This window comes from Crotalus tigris, unplaced genomic scaffold (assembly GCF_016545835.1).
Source record: "Crotalus tigris isolate CLP2741 ecotype Arizona unplaced genomic scaffold, ASM1654583v1 scf7180000018323.1251302, whole genome shotgun sequence".
Lineage (NCBI taxonomy): Eukaryota > Metazoa > Chordata > Lepidosauria > Squamata > Viperidae > Crotalus > Crotalus tigris.
The window spans coordinates 1,115,879-1,131,612 of NW_024096943.1; the positions used below are offsets into that span (position 1 = coordinate 1,115,879).

At 40.5% G+C, this 15,734-nt stretch overlaps 1 protein-coding gene across 1 annotated transcript; it reads left to right on the forward strand.

Moving 5' to 3' along the window:
- The first annotated feature begins 9,579 nt into the window (after positions 1-9,579).
- LOC120311194 (1-phosphatidylinositol phosphodiesterase-like) lies at positions 9,580-14,589 on the forward strand. The gene is made up of 2 exons (XM_039350404.1): positions 9,580-9,595; positions 13,541-14,589. The coding sequence occupies exon 2, from the start codon at positions 13,541-13,543 to the stop codon at positions 14,405-14,407; it is 867 nt and encodes a 288-aa protein (XP_039206338.1). The 5' UTR covers positions 9,580-9,595; the 3' UTR covers positions 14,408-14,589.
- The last annotated feature ends 1,145 nt before the right edge of the window (positions 14,590-15,734 follow it).

Sequence of the window (15,734 nt, forward strand, 5' to 3'; positions counted from 1 at the left end):
CCTTCCAGTTATAAAACCCGATTGATCCCTATGTATAAACTGCTGCAAGATCCCCATAAGCCTGTTAGCTAAAATTTTTGCAAAAATTTTATAATCCACATTTAAAAGAGATATAGGCCTATAATTTTTAGGCAAAGTAAGATCTTGACTATCTTTTGGAATCAATGATATAAATGCATTACGCCAGGATGGAGGGATCTCTAACCCCTGTAATAAATTATTAAACAGTTCACACAACGGTTGAATCATCTCTTCTACTAAAGCTTTATAATAAATAGATGTCAACCCATCCGTACCCGGCGCTTTGCCCAATTTCAATTGTTTAATAGCTGTAACAATTTCTTCCTTAGTAATTAAACCGTTAATCTTTTTTTCCTGATCTTCTGTTAATTTAGGAAAGTTAACTTTGCCTAACCATACCTCCTCTTTTTATACAGCAGTCCCAAGGCGTTGCCTCTTATTGCCTTCTCCTTTTACTCTGGAGTTGCCGTATTGACTGCTGCTGATTTACTCTCACTAATTGACAACGTGTGCGAGCATCAATTAGCAATTCCATCAGGTGTGAGTCCTCTGAGTCTGACTCATTCTCCTCACACAGCTGAGCTTGATCAGGAATACGACTGGAGGGCCTAGGCTCTGCATCAAACCGTGAGTCCTGTAATTCATCAGAGCCTCCCTCTGCCCCTGATGGCCCTTCAAATGCCTCCTCCACCTCCTCCTCAGATTCCTCAGACTCAGCTGTTGGGAGCACAGGCTGGCACGGGAGAAGCCTTCACGTGGATTTGCCATTCAAAAACATACGTTTCTGCCCATCCCCTTTCTTGTCCTAACTTGGCTTGCAAAATGGAGTCCATTTGTGCTTTGCAGAAGCTCGTGGGGCTGGGGACTGGGGAGGACGGGCACATTTGAACTTTGGAGGAGGCAGGGAGAATGTATTGCCCATTTGTGCTTTGCAGAAACTCGCTGTAGGCAGCGGGAGGAGGATGCGTGCGTGTTTGCATTTTGGAGAAAGGGAGAGAGAGAGAGAGAGAGGAAGGAAGGAGGGGAGGGAGAAGGAAGGAGATGGAAATGAGAAAGGGTGGCAGGCAAGGAAGGAGGGGAGGGGGAAGGAAGGAAGGAAGGAGATGGGAATGAGAAGGAGGAAGGCATCTGACCCTGGAAATGCTGCAAAGGTCAGAAGTGAAAAATGGTCATAAGCCACTTTATTCAATGCCTTTGTAACCTCGAACAGTCACTAAGTTAGCTGTTGTAAGTCGAGGACTACTGTACTTTATCACTTTTTTCCTTTTTTGGGCATGAGGGGTCATCAGGTTTTTGACACCTTGCTAGGCAACTGGAAAAGCCCTGAGTTAGAGTACTCGGCTTGCTGCTGCTTTCTTGCAGGTATGTGGAATAGCGTGGAACCCACAGGTTTTGCAAAGTTAAGTGAAGAAGTTGGTTACAGCTTATTAGGAAAGATAAAATAGACAACCAAGAATGCTTTATTGACCATTCTTTGTCCAGATTTTATATCAGTTGCATCTGCTAGTACAGGCATTCTGTTTCAGATTTCTGTTAATTTCAGCATCTGGCAAAATGAATGAGTACTTTTCCAACAACCTGTAAAATCCAAGACACCGTGCTTTCATTGTTTAATTCCCCTCTCATACAGTAGTGGCCAACATTGTGGAAACCTTTTGGGAAAAGTGTACAATAGAAATGCCACCTTTGGTTAAGTTTCCACCAATTTTTCTTCTAATTTCTTTATAACTGTAGCCTTGTTCACTTAATAATACTATTTTACATCGCTTTCTGGGCAACCAGTCAACTCTTTGCACCATTACTTTAATTTTATTACGTTTTACAAGCTCACTAAATGAAAGAACACCAAAAAACCCAACCAACTTGATAGCGATCACATAACACACTGACAAATGTCCTCTCAGTTTCAATATATGACATCAATAACTGACTCCTATTGTGATCTAATTGGCTCATTGCCAAAACAAGATGATGAGCCTCCTGCCAACTGCCCCACCTGCCAGAAACCCCCTGGATCTCACCCAACCCTGCCTGGCCCGCAAAGGCATCCCTCCTCAGGAGCAACATCGATGTGGCCACGTCCACCCTGGCCATGACCACCCATTCTGCAATGACTATCATGGCTGTGCCCACTCAATGGCCACGGCCGCCTGGCACCCAGCAATGCATAAGTGGGTTTCGGATTGCAATTTGGGCACTCAGTCTCTAAAAGGTTCGCCACCATTGCCATAGCTGTGTATTATATAGGCCACCCAACCAAACAGGAAATAGATGAACTTTTTCCTAGTCAGCTAACTAAGGTATGTAGGAAGCACATCACAATAGTAATGGGGGACTTTAGTTACCCTGACATCAACTGGGAGACAAACTCTGCACCAAGTGGAAGATCAAACAGATTCCTGACAAACATAGCAGAGAACTTTGTCTCCCAAAAAGTAGAGAAGGGAACTAGAAGATTAGCCATATTGGAACTAATTCTCATTAACAGAGAGGAAATGATAGAAGGTGTTGAAGCCACAGGAACCTTGGGGAGAAAGTGATCAAGCAATATTGGAATTCAACATTATGGAAGCACAAGCAATAGAACACAGTCAAACTAGTGTCTTGGACTCTAAGAGAGCTAATTTCAATAAACTTAGAGAGGGCATGGGAGGGATTCCATGGCTGAGAATCCTCAAGGGGAAAATAACTCAAGAAGCTTGGGAAATTTTGAAAAGTGAGATAATAAAAGCCCAATCTAGCATAATACCAACAAAGAAGAATAATAATAGCTCTCAAAAGAAACCAGCATGGCTGCATAAAGAGCTCTCTGATAAATTGAAAGATAAAAAGGACCAAGTATAAAAAGTGGAAAGAGGGGCACATAGCTAAGGCAGAATATCAGCAAATAGCCCAAGCCTGCAAAGATGAAGTGAGGAAAGCTAAGGCTCAAAATGAACTAAGGATTGTGACCAAAGTCAAAAATAACAAAAAAAGCTTCTTTCAACATGTAAAAAACAAGAAAAAAAGTTAAGGAAATGATTGGTCCATTAGTGGGGGAAAGTGGCAAGAAGGTGACAAGCAACAGGGAAAAAGCAGAACTATTTAACTCGTTTTTTGCATCTGTCTTTACACAAAGGGAAAAAACAATCCAACCTATCAAAAATAATGCCATAAAAACAGAATAGAAACACAAGTTAAGATAGGCAAGAAAATGGTAAGTGAGCACCTGTCCAGCCTGGACAAGTTCAAATCACCAGGACCAGATGGATTACACCCCAAGGTTCTCAAGGAACTGACAGATGTGATCTCAGAACCATTGAACTATATTTTTCAAAGATCCTGGAGCACTGGGAAACTACCAGAGGACTGGAAAAGAGCTGATGTAGTTCCCATCTTCAAAAAAGGGGGAAAAATGGATCCAGGAAATTACAGACCAATCAGCCTGACCAAAATACCTGGGAAGATTCTGGAAAAGATAATCAAACAACGAATCAGCAACACCTAGAAGCAAACAAAGTCATTACTAAAAGCCAAAAACAGACCATGCAAGACAAATCTTGTTGCATTCTTTGACCAAGTGACAAAATTAGTGGACAGAGGAATGCTGTGGATATAATTTATAGGTAGATGTGGATGTTTGATGGTATTACAGATATCATCGTAGGATGGAAGCAGTTCCTAGTAAGGCCGCCTTTTGCAATTGACTAATAGCAAATTTGTCGATGCCAATGGTGTTCAAGTGATGCTCCAGTTGTTTTGGGATTGCACCCAAGGAGCCTATTACTATTGGTACTACCCTTGCTTGCTTTTGCCACAGTCTTTCTATTTCTATTTGTAGGTCTCTGTATTTTGTTATCTTCTCCAGTTCTTTTTCGTCTATTCTGCTGTCTCCGGGCACTGCCACATCCATTATCCAGACTTTTTTGTCTTTCTTATCAACAATTGTTAAGTCTGGGGTGTTATTTTGCAGGTGCTTGTCTGTTTGAATTCTGAGGTCCCAGAACAGTTTAATTTTATCATTTTCTATGACTTTCTCTATTTTATGATCCCACCAGTTTTTGCTTACAGGCAAATGATATTTTTTGCAGATCTTCCAATGCACCATTGTTGCTACATTGTCATGCCGCTGCTTGTAGTCAGTCTGTGCAATCTTCTTGCAACAGCTTACCAGGTGGTCCACTGTTTCTTCTTTGCATAGGCAGCACTTACTGTCTGTTGCTGTCTTCTCAATTTTGACTTTATATGCATTTGTCCTTAAGGCTTGGTCTTGTGCAGCCAGAATTAGTCCCTCTGTCTCTTTCTTAAATTTTCCTGCTCTTAGCCATTGCCAGATCTTGTTATTATCTGCTTTCCCAGCTATTTTTTTACTGTATTGGCCATGTAGTGCTTTGTCTTCCCATGCCTCTATTCTGTTCTTCATTTGGTCTTTCTTGTAGGCCAGTTTGGTCTCTCCAGTAGTCAGTAAGCCTTCCTGATATACTAATTTCAATGCATCTTCATCATTGTTCTTCAGATATTCTTCGAAAGCCATTTTTTCTTCTTCAACCATCTGATGTACTTGTAGCATTCCACGCCCACATATTTGCCTTGGTAGATAAAGTCTGTCAATGTCACTGCGTGGATGAAGGGCATGATTTATTGTCATTATTTTTCTGGTCTTCTTATCCATTGCTTTTAGTTCTGCTTGAGTCCAGTCCACTATTCCTATTATTATTATTATTATTATTATTATTATTATTATTATTATTATTATTATTATTATTATATCCCCTCTGGAATGGATTGCTCTGTGTGCATGTTCATAGGTTCCAAACAGTAGCCTTTCCCAGCATTAATTTGTAGGTACTAAGTCAAGATTAAGTTTTGAAAGCAAGCCTGACTCTTGGTGATGCACAGGATATAGTTTTCTTGTCAACATTAAGACTGGTTTTCTATTGCCATTTTCCAGGAGATGTTCCAACTTCCTGATTAGCCTATAGCTCTGACCTACAGTAGGATTCTCAAAGCTCCTCTTGGTGGCAAAGAAATCAGGAGCCAGGTAGCAACTTTTCTGATTAAAAACGTTTATTAAAAGACATAGGCTTTTCTGAATTGCAGCTCCCCATCAGATATGGTGCTTTTTCTAAAGGCAGGTGGAATTTCTTGGTTTTTCCTTGAAGACGTTTGGCTTCTCATCCAAGACGCTTCATCTCATCTTCATCTTATCCAAGTGGCCTCAGGCTCTCAGAAAGAGTGCTAAAGAGGAGATGGCTGCAAAGAAATATGATCCTTCCATTCCCCTCATCCTGTTAGGACTAATCTTTCCATCCACCCCATCATCCTGCCAGAACCGATGAAGCTTCTTGGATAAGAAGTGAAATGTCTTCCAGGAAAAACAAAGAAAGTCCAGCTGCCTTTCTTTGTACTATTGTGTTTGATTGGGTTTTAATAATCTTGTTTTTCAGAGTTTTCCAATCATTTTTAATTGTTTTCCTCTTCACCCTTGTGAAGTACGCCTCTTGTCAGAAGCCCTTCCTGTAAGTAAACCATAGTCTAGAAATCCAAAGTTCTCTTGATGGTGCCATCTCTTGAGCCAGTGGTTTATTTCTAAAATCTTCTGTTCCTTCATTGGATGTTGACCTACAGTTGGTAGTATGGGAAAAGACTATATGTGCCCTGTATTGTTTTGCTTTCCTGCTTATTGCGCATAGTCCCTAGAGCAGGGGTAGGCAACCTTGGCTCTTTTATGATTCGTGGACTTCAGCTCCCAGAATTCCTGAACCAGCATGGGTATGTCAAAAACAGATCATGCCAGACAAATCTTACTGCAATCTTTGACCAAGTAACAAAGCATGTGATCCTCAATGGAACTGCATCTCCATGGAGGGAAATGTGTAGTGGGGTGCTCCAGGGCTCTGTTCTAGGCCCAGTGCTCTTCAACATCTTCATCAACAATTTGGACAAGAGGCTAGATGGGGAACTCATCAAATTTGCAGATGACACCAAGCTGGCAGGAATAGCCAACACTCCAGAAGATAGGCTTAAGATACAGGAGGATCTGGACAAACTTGAACACTGGGCGCTATCTAACAAAATGAAACTCAGTGGTGAAAAAAATAAGGTTCTACATTTAGGCAAAAAACCGTAAATGCACAGGTATAGTATAGGTGATACCTTGCTCAATAATAGCAACTGTGAGAGGGATCTCGGAGTCCTAGTGGACAATCACTTAAATATGAACCAGCAGTGTGCTGTAGCTGCCAAAAAAGCCAACACAGTGTTAGGCTGCATTAACAGAGGGATAGAATCAAGATCACGTGAAGTATTAATACCACTTTACAATGCCTTGGTAAGGCACACTTGGAATACTGCATGCAGTTTTGGTCACCACAATGTAAAAAAGATGTTGAGATTTTAGAAAGAGTACAGAGAAGAGACACAAAGATGATTAGAGGACTGGAGGCTAAAACATACAAGGAACGGTTGCTGGAATTGGGTATGTCTAGTTTAATGAAAAGAAGGACGAGGGGTGACATAATAGCAGTGTTCCAATATCTCAGGGGCTGCCACAAAGAAGAGGGAGTCAAGCTATTCTCCAAAGTACCTGAAGGCAGGATATGAAGCAATGGATGGAAACTAATCAAGGAGAGAAGCAGCCTAGAACTAAGGAGAAACTTCATGACAGTTAGAAGAATTAACCAGTGGAACAACCTGCCTCCAGAAGTGGTGAATGCTCCAACACTGGAAGTTTTTAAGAAGAGACTGGACAGCCATTTGTCTGAAATGGTATAGGGTTTCCTGCCTGAGGAGGGGGTTGGACTAGATGACCTACAAGGTCCCTTCCAACTTTATTATTATTATTATTATTATTATTATTATTATTATTATTATTATTATTATTATTATTATTATGGATCATCACACAGTCAGCCAGATGTTCAGACTGTATTTGGCATTTTGTCTACCTATCGAGTCCTTACCCAGGACCTGGGATAGGCAGATGTGGATGTTTGATGGTATTACAGGTATCGTCTCAGGATGGAAGCAGTTCCTAATAATGCCGCCTTTTGCAATTGACTAATAGCAAATTTGTCAATGCCAATGGTGTTCAAGTGGTGCTCCAGTTGTTTTGGGATTGCACCCAAGGAGCCTATTACTATTGGTACTACCCTTGCTTACTTTTGCCACAGTCTTATTATTATTATTATTTGTTATAGGAAAACTTCATACAGTCTCTCTAAATTAATTAAGCAAATATATCAACATTTAGAAACAGCATGTTATTATCTCAAGGCTCCTATTAAATACAGTAAAATAACAATAGCAATACCACTTAGACTTATATACTGTTTTACAGTGCTTTACAGCCCTCTCTAAGCGGTTTACAGAATCAGCATATTTCCCCCAACAATCTGGGTCCTCATTTTACCAGCCTTGGAGGATGGAAGGTTGAGGCCACCTTGAACCAGTCAGGATCAAAGTCCTTGCAGTGAGCAGTGAATAGAGTCAGCTTGCAATACTGCATTCCAACCACTGTGATACCATGGCCCAAATGATGACTTAGTACATCAAAGTAAAGAATTGCAGATAGGATCTTTGGAACTGTCTACAACTGAGTCACTTCAGCAGCCAGAAATTAATTGGAAGCCAAATTAGAATGAGTTGAAATACATAATTTAATTTAGACTGTAGAGATAAACCTGAGGATATTGGAAGAGATCTAGAAAAAGAATTGAGAAATTGACATATCCTAACCTCAACATAGATAAAACTCTGAAAATTGAAGAAATCCATAGAATAAAATATTGGGTAGCATAAAGGAGAAAATTGCCAAGGAATATATTTGTTAAATTCACATATTTCAAGGCTATAAAGGCTGTAACTGAGAATAAGAGAAACCGACTTATAACTTGGTGATGCAACATTTGAGAGTTTATCATATGTGTCTTGTAGATATAGAGTAGACTTGTGAGATTTTTGATAGTTATTCTTCAGGACAAAAAATTTAGAAACGGACAACTCCATTTTGTCTGAAGGTCTTTGAGGATGGAGGCAAAGCTTTTCTATACGTTGTTGATGATGCTAATAGAATGTTTGAATCTTTATTGGTAACAGACAGGGGAATAAAGACAAGAACAGGCAGACCAAAAATTGGGCCACATAAATGGCCCAATGGAAATAAAGAACAAGAACAGACACAATGTCAAAATCAGGTTCAAGCAGCTGGTGCTTCTTCATAAATTAAGTGTAAAACTGTCATTAGTGATCAAATATTTTTAAATACGAGTGAGATGAATAATCATTCAAAATTAAAAAAAATAGATGAACAAAGGAAAAAGTGTATTTGATATGCTTTCAAGTATTATATATTAAATATAATTGTTGGAATGTAATCATCTTGGTCAAAAATGTGTGGCCTCTGATAAATGGAAAAAAATGGGAGTAGCTATACATGTGAAAAATTTACAATGAATTCTAGAGAAACAAGTCCTACATAAGGAATATTACACATTCTGATTGAATTGGGGGGGGAAGGGCTGGAAAGCAGAGGCACTAATGTCTGGGAAGTTACCTAATCTTGTATCTAAATCAGTGTTTCTCAACCTTGACAATTTTAAGGCATGTGGACTTCAACTCCCAGAATTCCACAGCCAACATTGCCGGCTGTGGAATTCTGGGAGTTGAAGTCCACATGCCTTAAAATTGTCAAGGTTGAGAAACACTAATCTAAATGATTATTCCATGATTGCTGTTGTTGAAACTGTCAGCCCAATGTTTGGATTATTAATTTTAATAATAATTTTAAAGACAACCCTTTACAGTTTTTTCCCTCTGTCTTTCACAATCTATTGGTGCTCAGGATCTCCATGACAGAACCTCAAAAGCAACTAAAATGATATTCTGATAGTCCTCGACGTCTAACAGTTCATTTAGTGACCGTTCAAATTTACAACATCACTGAAAAAAGTGACTTTTGACCATTTTTCATACTTACGACCATTACACCCCCATGGTCACATGATCAAAATTTAGATGCTCAGCAGCTGGTTCATATTTATGACGGCTGCAGTGCCCTGGGATCATCACCTTTTGTGTCCTTCTGACAAGCAAAGACAATGGGGAAGCCAGATTCACTTAACAACGGAGTTACTAACATAACAACTGCAGTGATTCACTTAACAATTGTGGCAAGAAAGGTTGTAAAATGGGGCAAAATTCACTTAACTGTCTCACTTAGATACATAAATGTTGGGCTCAATTGTGGTCATAAGTCGAGGACTACTGGTACATGCCATCTCTTTGAAACAATGAATTGCATTCTAACTGAAGTATCTCCCAGCTGTTTACAATCCAGTCCACTTGGAAATGATTAAGTTAATCATTAAAATTAAAATAAAAGGGCGTTGACCCGATATTACAAGATGATTACAAAGCTCTGACAGCTTTTGGCATAAGCTGTCAAAAACAAACCAGTTATACCAGCCCAAGTATGCTAGTTGACACCCACTTAATGATGGTTTGTTGATTAATTTATAACATCCTAGCAAGTAAATCCACCTCTGAATTTCGGAAGCTGGAAGAGAGACAGATAAGAGAGGAACGCAATTTCCAGGTAGGCTAGTAGCTTCAGATAGAAGTTAGGATTTAAATCAAAACACTAAAAACCTCTTGGCTGAACATAGATTGCAGCAATATTAGATAAGATAGAGAACTGAAAAAGGGTGATAAGCTCAGATCAAAAAGAGACTGCACTAGGGAAAGCCATGGCACTGAATTTGAACTTTGCATAGGTAGATGGTGCTTGTGTAGATGGTGCTTGTGTAGATGACACATTGCATAAGTTGTTCGGATATATCTGGATGTGTATATGTATATGTAAGCTAGCCTCAAGTCATTTTCCATTCCTGATGGATAAATGCATACAAGTATGCAATGTGTTTGGCAATATTACAGGAAAGGTTTTTTGTTTTCCTCTGGGATTTTTTTTTAACTTCCTCATTTGGCATATTGCTCTGTAATTTCCTGATGGTCTTCCATCCAAGCCTGATGCAGCTTGGATTTTGAGCCCAGGCAAGATCAGTGAAACTCTTGCCAACTGCTGAGACTACATCACATTTTGGTGGTTCTGTGCAACTTAAAAATGATTTTTCTAGAATTCAAAATTAGCAAATCCTCCTAAAGCAGTGATGGCAAACCTTTTAGAGACCGAGTGCCCAAACTGCAACCCAAAACCCACTTATTTATCGCTGGGTGCTAGGTGAGTGTGGCCCACTGGGTGGGCGTGGCTGTGGTGGTCATGGCAGATTGGGTGGGTGTGGCCAAGGAGGGCATGGTCACCTCAATGTTGCTTGTGGGGAGGGACACCTGTGAGGGGTGGGCAGGGTTGGGGGAGATCCAGGGGGTCTCTGGTAGGTGGGGCAGTAGGCAGGAGGCTCGTCCTGCGGGGTGAGGCACGGCAGGGTGGGGTGCCATTGCCATGGGGCAAGGCAAGGGGCGGCTGCTGCCTGACACCATTGGGCCCCACACACAGAGGCCAGCGAGCGCATGGGAGCTGACGGTGTCCATCAGCAGCCACAGCCTGCCGGCCCCTTGACCAGCGCACTCTGGAGCTCCACAGCCCGTCGGCAGCAGTTCAAAGAAGCCGCCTCTGAGATGGATGGTCGGCCGACAGCTGAGGAGGCAAAGCAGTGGGTCGTGCCTGGGAAAAAGAGAGCATGCAAGGCCAGGAGGGATGGGATGGGGGGGAAGGAAACCAGCCGTGCCGCAATGCATCCAGCCACGTGGGACCTCGGCTAGTTAGCAGGCAGCTGGTTGAAGAGGGACAGTTGCTATCTCCGGGCATGGCGCACGTGCCCACAGAGAGGGCTCTGAATGCTGCCTCTGGCACACGTGCCATAGGTTCGCCACCACTGTCCTAAAGCATTATGCTTTGGTGTTCTCAATATTGATATTTAAGTGTTCAAAATATTTTATTTACATCATTTGTAACCAAGACTGTAGACTTCATTTTCCCTCCCCATATTGTGTTATGTACAGGCGATAATTATAGCAATGGGAATTAATGGATAGGAGGAACATTATAGCAGTCCTGTTAATATCAATTATCTATGCACCTCATGCATGCCTACACATCTTAAAATACCGTCAGTATTGAACAACGGATATTCTACAGAAGTTTGATTCTTGCATAGCAGATTAATTCACAATCTTTAATAATAATAATAATAATAATAATAATAATAATAATAATAATAATAATAATAAAGTTGAAAGGGACCTTGGAGGTCATCTAGCCCAACCGCCTGCTCAGGCAGGAAACCCTATACCATTTCAGGCAAATGGCTGTCCAGTCTCTTCTTAAAAACTTCCATTGTTGGAGCATTCACTGCTTCTGGAGGCAGGTTATTCCACTGTTTAATTGTTCTAACTGTCAGGAAGTTTCTCCTTAGTTCTAGGTTGCTTCTCTCCTTGATTAGTTTCCATCCGTTGCTTCTTGTCCTGCCTTCAGGTGCTTTGGAGAATAGCTTGACTCCCTCTTCTTTGTGGCAGCCCCTGAGATATTGGAACACTGCTATCATGTCCCCCCTCATCCTTCTCTTCGTTAAACTAGACATACCCAATTCCAGCAACCGTTCCTTATATGTTTTAGCCTCCAGTCCCCTAATCATCTTTGTTGCTCTTCTCTGTACTCTTTCTAGAGTCTCAACATCTTTTTTACATTGTGGTGACCAAAACCGGATGCAGTATTTCAAGTGTGGCCTTACCAAGGCATTGTAAAGTGGCATTAATACTTCACGTGTTCTTGATTCTATCCCTCTGTTAATGCAGCCTAACACCATGTTGGCTTTTTTGGCAGCTGCAGCATATTGCTGGCTCATATCTAAATGATTGTCCAGTTGGACTCCGAGATCCCTCTCACAGTTGCTACTATTGAGCAAGGTACCACCTATACTATACCTGTACATTTGATTTTTCTTGCCTAAATGTAGAACCTTACTTTTTTCACCATTGAATTTCATTTTGTTAGATAGTGCCCAGTGTTCAACTCTGTCCAGATCCTCCGTATCTTAAGCCTATCTTCTGGAGTGATGGCTATTCCTGCCAGCTTGGTGTCGTCTGAAAATTTGACGAGTTCCCCATTTATCCCCTCGTCCAAATTGTTGATGAAGATGTTAAAGAGCACTGGGCCTAGAACTGAGCCTTGGAGCACCCCCCTATGCACTTACCTCCATGTAGATGCAGTTCCATTGAGGACCACATGCTGAGCACGGCCGGTCAGCCAGCTACAAATCCAACTGGTGGTGATGCTGCCTAACCCACATTTTTCTATCTTATCAAGTAGTAGGTTGTGATCTATTTTATCAAATGCCTTATTGAAGTCCAAATAAATTATATCCACAGCATTCCTCTGGTCCACTAATTTTGTCACTTGGTCAAAGAATGCAATAAGATTTGTCTGGCATGATCTGTTTTTGACAAACCCATGTTGGCTTTTAGTAATGACTTTGTTTGCCTCTATGTTTTCGCTGATTCGTTGTTTGATTATCTTTTCCAGAATCTTCCCAGGTATTGATGTCAGGCTGATAGGTCTGTAACTTCCTGGATCCATTTTTTTTTTCCTTTTTTGAAGATGGGAACTACATCAGCTCTTTTCCAGTCCTCTGGTAGTAGTTCCCCAATGCTTCAGGATCTTTGAAAAATATAGTTCAGTGGTTCTGAGATCACATCTGTCAGTTCCTTGAGAACCTTGGGGTATAATCCATCTGGTCCTGGTGATTTGAACTCATCTAGGCTGGATAGGTTTTCACTTACCATTTTTTTGCCTATCTTAATGTGTGTTTCTAATCTATTTTTTATGGTATTGAATCTATTTTTATGGTACTTTTTAATGGTATTTTTTATGGTAAAAAGAGGCATGATTGATTCTCAATTCCAAATGGAGAATAAAAAAGAATAGGAATAATTACCTTAGCCATCCAATTGGTTTTTTTTAAAGTTTGTTTTCAAGTCATACAGACTGTTGCTAGATATAATTATTAAATAGCATATATCAATCTTCTCCAGCCTAGTGTTTGGGAGAGCAAGTTCCATAATGTATATTATATCCTATATATTATACCCCATACATCCCATCCCTTTTTATATCCCCTATATTTTTTGTATTCTTTTATTTGCTCTTATGTTTTATGTTTGTACACTTCCCAGAGTCACTTGTGGAGATGGGCATCTATAGAAATCAATAAAATAAAATAAATAAATAAGGTTGATTCCAAAGTTGGAATCTGGAATCTGGAGGACACCAGATTGGGAACACTGTAGCCTCTTGAGCCCATGGGCTGGTATACTAATCAAGTATGTATATCTGAAGATGTCTAGTGAGAGAAATGGGAATTCTCTGATTAAACAGTCAGCTGCCCTCAGGTATGCTGGGAGATGCTGATCACTTGCCAATAGAAGTGCATTCAGTTGGAAATCTTTCTTAATCTAACTTAGCTGACATTACAGCAGGATGTTCTCTGCTCTGCAGAAGATCATGATATATTTTTTTCCTTTCTAGATGGACACTATGGAATGTGGAAAGAGGCAGCAAACAGAGGCATTTGACAATACGTTCTGGCCTGCTTCTTATCTCTCTGACTGGATGTCTGGCTTACCTGACCACCTTTCTCTTTCCAAAATCTCCATCCCTGGCACCCATGACTCCATGAGCGTGCTTGGAGGCCCAAAGATCTGTTGTCAGACTTGGCCACTTGAGGCTCAGCTAGCTGCTGGGGTGCGTTTCTTGGATATCCGTTGTAAGCTGGAAAATGGCCATTTCCTTATATACCATGTCAACACTTTCCAGGAGGCAGACTTTTCTGATGTCCTGGAAGGCACCTTGAGCTTCCTCAACCAACACCCAGGGGAAACGGTACTTATGAGAGTTAAAGAAGAACTCCCATTTATTCCCAATGTAGATTACGCTTCTCGCTTCCAACGTTATTTAGCTGAAGAAGGCCGGAATAAAGTTTGGATGAAGGAGGCCATTCCCACTTTAAGGCAGGCTCGGGGGAAGATTATTATTTTGGAGGAACTTGAGAAAGAGGTGCTAGGTGTTCCATATGAAGAATTGAGTGTTAGTGATGTGTGGCATGTTTTCTGCCCTGAGTGCAAATGGGAGCAAGTGAAGGAGCATCTTGACTTGGCAACCACTGGTGACCCAAATGTCCTGCACCTTACCTTTTGTTCTGGTAATGGCCTCTTCACAAATCCCGAGAAACTAGCCAGAGACATCAACCCACGTTGTCATCAATATCTCAAGTCTCAGGCTGGACCAGCTCTGTGTTGGGGTGTGGTAATCCTGGATTTTCCTGGCACAGGATTGATTCAAACCATTGTGGAAAGTAACTTTGGAACACAGCATTATGATGATGTAACCATTTGACATTTGTGATGAAACGGTGAAGAGGAGGATTCTAGAATAATGCGCATATACTAGCTTCAGAAGCTTGGTAACAGTATATTTTTTTCAAACAAACAGCAAGAATCAAACTTGTTGGAAGCCACATCTTGCAGTGGAAGATGTGGCTTCTTTGTCCTGATCTGAAAGCTCACGAATTATCTCACGAATTATCTCATGAATTATTCAGAATTATCATCCTGAATTATGAATTTGGAAGCAGCCTCAAGAGTGACTTTGGCCACTGCTGGCATTGCAACGTAACCACAGCAGCTTCCCTAATAAATGGGCCATCCATCAAAACCTGAAATAAAGGAGAGTCCATCGCTTTCAACACATTCTATTCCATTTCCAAATATCGCAGATCATTAGGAAGGATTTGTTTTCTTGTAATGTAATTCTCCGAAACAAAACAAAGAATGCATTTGCTCCATTATCAATAATAAGAGCCTCAGCTATTACATTATTTGCTTTTCAATAATGCCTTTTTCAAGTTATACACACTCAACTCTCAATATTTCCTAAAAGAATTTGATTTTCTAATCTTTTTCCAGTTTCCGTCTTTTTCCTTTCAGCAATTTTAACTGTTTTTCCAATGTAAGGAAAATACCAGACCAAAACATTTATTGAATTATTCACTTGCTCTTCATTCTAGTTCCTTTTTTTTTTTTTTTTTTGCATATATTGCTTGCCTCAAAAGAGAATATACTGGGAGCCAATGCAACTTATAAAGTAGAGGTGTTACATAGGTACAGAGGACAGTTCCACATTGAGCACATTATAATAGTCCAAACCAGAAGCGAGTAAGATGTGAGTGACTATAACTAGTCCCTCGTTGGGTCAATAAACCTGCATAATTGATACATTTGGTTATGTAAAGGATTTCTTGGCCACAGCTGCCATCTGCTCTTCAAGAATGTTTGGCAGGAATGAGTAATGATGCATATAATAGAGCCATTTTGATCTGGTGTTTAAGGCACCAGGCTAGAAAGTGGGAGATTGTGAGTTCAAGTCCCACCTTAGCCATGAAAGCCAAGTGGGTGACTTTGAGCCTGTCACTCTCTTTCTGCCCAGCCCACCTCATAGGGTTTTTGCAGGCAAATAGGAAGAATGTGTGTTGGATATGTTTGCTTCTTGAATTATTTATAAACATAATAAAAAGGCAGGATATAAATAAACAAATAGATAAATATTGTTCAACATTCTATTTCCTGGCGAAGATGGGCACAATACTTTCATTTATATCTTTCAAAAGCTAATATAGTCAGAGTCAGGATCTTCAGTTTTGAACTACTTTGTTTCAAGAACCACT